Genomic DNA, 5,463 nt, shown 5'->3' with positions numbered 1-5,463 from the left:
GCATCGTCGCTATATAGCGACGATTAACAGCGTCGCTATATAGCGACGGTTTATAGCGACGCTCCTTTTCCGACGATTTTAACGACTTTTATAGCGACCTTTGCGCCCGTGAAAAAAAAAATTTTTAATGTAAAAAGCGTCGGTATTTCCGTCGGAAAATGGCCTATGCCTTGTAGTGGAAACTATGCTAGTTGGAAGGAGCATATTGTGGGATCGTAAAGCTCGACAGGACCTAAGTGGAATTCAACGAGCCTGAAATCCAGACTACGTTGTCGCCGTAGTTCCAATGGCAAATCAGCTCACCACGCTGCACCTTCAGCTCCGTAAACAGTTCCTTTGCCAAGTTCCCAAGCTTGGACTCATGAGGACAAGACGCTAACGCTGATATGAGCTCACCTTGATCTGTCTCTAGGTCGACTTTGAATACTTTGCTGCCGCACAGATAATGGCAGTAAAAGACTTGATATGGGAACATTGTGTTGTGGCAAGCCACCGTTCCCCTCCAGGCTGACTTCTTCTCTATCAGGCCTTTCACTATTGCTTCGACCTGCTCTGGCATGAGGCTATTCTGAGCTCCCACTAAAATTTCTAGATCACTCGTTCCAATCACGGACGTTACGAATTCTACCATTGCTTCAAGGGACGCCACATAAGCCTTGAGCTCATCTAGCCTCGGATCAGCTTCGCAAATGCTTAGAGTCTCCGCCATGCTGGTCGCCATGTGGGAGCTGTTAGAGAAGCCAAACAGTTGTAAGAGCTTGTTTAGCTCCTGGCTGCGGAATGGCATTTCTTTTTCCAGAGCACGGGGGAAAAATGCCCTTCCAGGTACGGGCTTATGTTGTTGGGATAGCCGGATTTTGTGGCCTAGAAGGAGTTGTTTCTCTTCAAAAAAAATTCTGAGGTTGAGACCTTTCATCCGCGACATAGTATTGGTGCTGGACGGGAGGAAATAACTACCAAAGGAATATAGAAGTACAGAACCACGTCGGTACTTTGATCGCAGAGAAATCATCCTCCGTCACAAAATGCGGAGAAATTTCCGGGGCCCGTCCTAGAGCTTAGTTGAGAGACGTATTTAGCGGTAGCCACGGGTTGCTAGAATCGGCGGAATTGTCATGCCAATGTTTGGACCTTTCCACGCTTGCAATGATGCATACGCCGGGCCTGCAATGTCGCCCGCCAAGATCAAGCTCAGCACTGTCTGGCATCCACATTGAACATGAAGGCCGTCAGCAGGGCAACGTATGAACGTACGTGAAAGACACCGTTTGTGTGCTTGGGGACATTGCACTAGAAAGCGTGATAATTCAAGTTCAACAACTTCCAGCAAAGACATTCAGAGAGTTCTACGACATGAATCTATAGCTAACGATTAGACTATCAGAAAGTGAACAAAATGGAAAAGCGAAGAGAAGAATGACCAGGAGAAGGAAGCTGGAGCTTGTCATATCGCTGGAAGCGGAAGGGAATGCCACTGTTACGAAACGTTGAAAATCAGTGGAGCGAGAGAGCAGCTCCTAGGGAGAAATGGGGGTCGTATGTAAACTGAAGAACAGCAATGGATCGAGGCAATTGGGCACGTACTGCTCGTTACGGAGGGCAGGCTGAAGCTGCCAGAGATCACCTGCTGTTCTGTGGAAAGTTGTGAAGTGCGCACTCTTCTCGATGCTTTATACGATTCCGAAAAGGAGTGCATCGCGTACCCAAAGCCCAATCTCATGGCCTTGGCAAATGTATGCCCACATCACAAGGTTGGTCTGCCACGGTCGTGGTATCTTCTACGCTCTCTATTTCTTCTTTTTCTTTTCTTTTATAAATAACACACCCAGGTCCTATCGAGGGGCACCCCCGCCCTGCACTGGTGGGCAATGGGTCCACAGCTGTGGCACTCACACACACCACTCACACGCATCCAATCACAAGCTAGGACTCCATGCTCTAGCCACAAAGACTTGAACCCATGAGCTGAGGGTTGGCAGCCCAACACTCAAACCACTAGGCCAAAGCTCTCTGGTTAATTACAAAGTAGGGACTCCACACTTGAGGTCGCACCAAATACATAAGGCAAGAGGGAAGAATTCTCATGAGATGTCTGGTGGGTGTAAGTGCCTCACATAGGAAAAGCCAGCTCTCAAAACAAAACATGAATGGACTAATGAGAACAGGCGAGAGAAAGTATGTGTGCAGGCACATGTATGTGTGTGTGTGTGTGAGAGTGAAAGAGAGAGAGAGAGAGAGAGTAAGTTTATTAAGTCCCATAGGAAGGACCAATGCATCTGCACACTCTTGTTGATGCTATATACGACTCCGAAAGGAGAGTTTATTACTGGTATAGCATACTATACTTAATATTACAGGAGCTACATAAAGTCCAGTCTGATGGCCTTAGCACATGAGCAGGAATGGACTAATGAGCAGGCTCAGTGGGAGAGAGAAAGATTGTGTGTGTGTGTGTATACACGCGCGTGTGTGCGTATGATTGTACATGTGTGTGTGCACATGCAAGCACGTGCATGCATGTGTGTGCATCTGCATGCGAGTGCATGTGCGTGCATGCATGCGGGTGTGTGTATGTGTGTGTGTGTGTGTGTGTGTGTGTGTGTGTGTGTGTGTGTGTGTGTGTGTGTGTGTGTGTGTGAGTGAGTGAAATTATATAGGCTTTTTAAAAATAAAAGGCATGTTCTTTGCAAAATTATATTTCTTATGTTTCTATGAAACACCAACTCGGCATATTGTTGTAGTTGAGTCCATGAAAAGGAGTTGTAACTTGCCATTGCCATAGACCACCATAGTTTTTATTAAAGAAAAACACATTTTTTTAAAAGGCATGTTCTTTGCAAAATTATATTTCTTATGTTTCTATGAAACACCAACTCGGCATACTGTTCTAGTTGAGTCCATTAAAAGGAGTTGTAACTTGCCATTGCCATAGACCACCATAGTTTTTGTTAAAGAAAAACACATTTTTTGAAAAATGATATTTCTTAGTTTTATTAACTCGAAAAACCAAGTGGGCATATTGTCGTAATTGACTCAATGGAAATGGGGCTCTAACTTGCCATAGGCTATGAGACCATAAGATACTTTGTCTTAAACAAAAGATAATCCCAATTGAGGCAAAGAGCATGGTATGAAAAGACTCCTCTTTATTAAAAGATGTTTGGCCTATCAACCAAACATCTTTTAACTCATATCATAATTTGGATAAGGATTAATTGATAAGTTTCAATTGGATTAGAAACATATCCCTCATACATTTGTTCTACCTATACCTACCTCTCTCTGAATAGACTATTATAATTGGTGTAGGTGAGATTTAAAAAGTATGTCTTCTAAAAACACGTTATTGTCCACACGAAACTCTTCTTGAAACATGGAAAGTAATTAATAAGCTATAAGACTAGAATGCAAGGAAACATTTATTCTTAACTGAGATAGGTAGCAAAACCTCATCTACTTTGTGTAAGTAAGTTGAGGGAGGGGATGCAACATAGTATTATTGGATTTACTCAAAAACCATGATTTTTGCACATGCAAAAACCATATTTACTACACTACTTAGGTAAGGAGTCAAGGCTCATATATATCACAAGAAACATGGATAAATATGGCATGCCCAAAGTAGGTCTTGAAAGTCTCATACCCTAGTTGGGTGGGGGATGAATGATGCTTCAATATGCCTTAATCTAATGAAAATAAGTGTGTCCCTAGTAGCACATAAATACAATAATAGGATGCTTTGTGGTTTTATAAGGCTGTGGCCATGTGCTTTTAAGAATGCCATTCAACCAAGAATAAGAGTCACTACACATAATCATTATTACAACAAGATTTTGTTTAAAGAGAACTATTCTAATCATTTGTCGAAGGAAACTCATTATAGTATATTATGTGGTGGTTGCAAATCTATTGGTGGTAGAAAAGAAGATAAGAATGGAAAGAGGATACAAACATCGTATGCAATAAAGGAAAACAAGGTCCCCGTCAATAAGGGTTTTCAAGTTGTTTAAGCTTAGAGGGATCAAGTCTCCACCCACTCACATTTTGATGACTTGAACTTTGGTTAAATAGACCATGCCAACACAAAAATATATATGGACTCCATTCTTTCTGTGAGGGTAGTCACTTGGAAATGCATAACCTTATCCATGCATTCAATAAAGAGGAGTCTTTTCATACCACTTTTCATAGAAAATTTACACAAAGAAGGGGTTTTGTTTGATCACTTATGACAAAACGGTGGATTTTCCTAGTGTAATATGCTTGAAATCCATACATAATGAAGAAAGTTTTAAATAACCACTTGAACACATGTGGTACGGGGATTTTCTTCATAAAAAATCCCCCATGTCTACACAAAACCTTTTCTAAGATATGCATATTTAATACTCTTCTTCCCTTCACTAATGCATTGGTGGCATAAGAGATGCACTACTAGGAGAATTTGCATAGAATGTGCATTGAAGGGGCAATATTTAAATCCCTAGTTTCAAGTGAGTGCTAATCAGATCTCCCATATCAAAACATGATTGTCAAATGAAGAACCCATTTTTATTGTGTAGTTTTGCAAATTTAGAAAGTTAAAAGTCCCCTTATTAAGACCCCACATCTTATCATTCTTTTAGGTACACCCCTAAAGATTCAGGTTCCATTATAAATAAATACTCCATATCATGTGCATTCAAGGGATTATTAAAGGCCCCCACTTAAATAAGGTCTTCCAAGCATTCATATAGTGGAAAGTATAACATATTTTTTAAAAAAATATTTTAAATAAAACTCAGGTATGTATGTAAATTTTTTGTGAAAAGTGGCATTATTAATTATGAATGAAAAGTATAACACATTCTTCAAAAAGGTATTTTATATAAAACTCGTATGTATGTAAATTTTTTGTTAAAAGTGAAATTATTAAAAAATAAATGTCTGTTTTTGAATACAAAGTCTAGTGTCACATGTCTTTATGTAACCCCACACTAAAAAGAAAAATTATCCTTATCCTTATGCTATTGAGCATAGTTTCCATTGATCATGAGGCATTTATTCCCTAGATGTGCATCAAAAACCCCCTTCGACAAATGATAAGGCTTTCCCCCATAGTTATTGACATAAATTATGACCTATTAATATAATATGATAATCATTTGTCAATGAAAATCATATGTAACCTCTTTAATGATGGCAGTTCCATTGTGGTGGTGGTGGAGGAGGAGGATCAAGAAGGAAGAATGAGGCGAAAGAGAAGAAGAAGTACAAGGAGACATAGAGAAGTATAAGTAGAAGAAGGACTAGAAGGATAAGAAGAATTGAAGAGGAGTAGATGAAGAAGGATTAGAAGAAGAAGGAGAATAAGACAAAGGGGAACTTGGGAGAAAAGAAGATAGAATTTGAGAACACTAGATTTAAGGGAAATCCCAATCCCACCGTTTCCAAACCCCTTTAAATACTCGGGGGGGTCACTCA

The 5,463-nt window shown here is 40.3% G+C and overlaps 1 protein-coding gene across 1 annotated transcript; it reads right to left on the bottom strand.

The window, feature by feature from the left end:
• Nucleotides 1–219: 219 nt before the first annotated feature.
• LOC147886644 (BURP domain-containing protein 3-like) lies at nt 220–925 on the bottom strand. Its single transcript, XM_087395293.1, has one exon. It carries the CDS (start codon nt 923–925, stop codon nt 233–235), a length of 693 nt encoding a protein of 230 aa, XP_087251419.1. The 3' UTR covers nt 220–232.
• Nucleotides 926–5,463: the final 4,538 nt, after the last annotated feature.

The sequence above is a fragment of the Dipteris shenzhenensis genome, chromosome 24 (assembly GCF_047967505.1).
Source record: "Dipteris shenzhenensis isolate YYH24624 ecotype China chromosome 24, Dip_SZ_1.0, whole genome shotgun sequence".
Classification (NCBI taxonomy): Eukaryota; Viridiplantae; Streptophyta; class Polypodiopsida; order Gleicheniales; family Dipteridaceae; genus Dipteris; species Dipteris shenzhenensis.
Note: the sequence above shows the minus strand (reverse complement) of the source record. Positions and strands in the feature narration are given on the sequence as shown.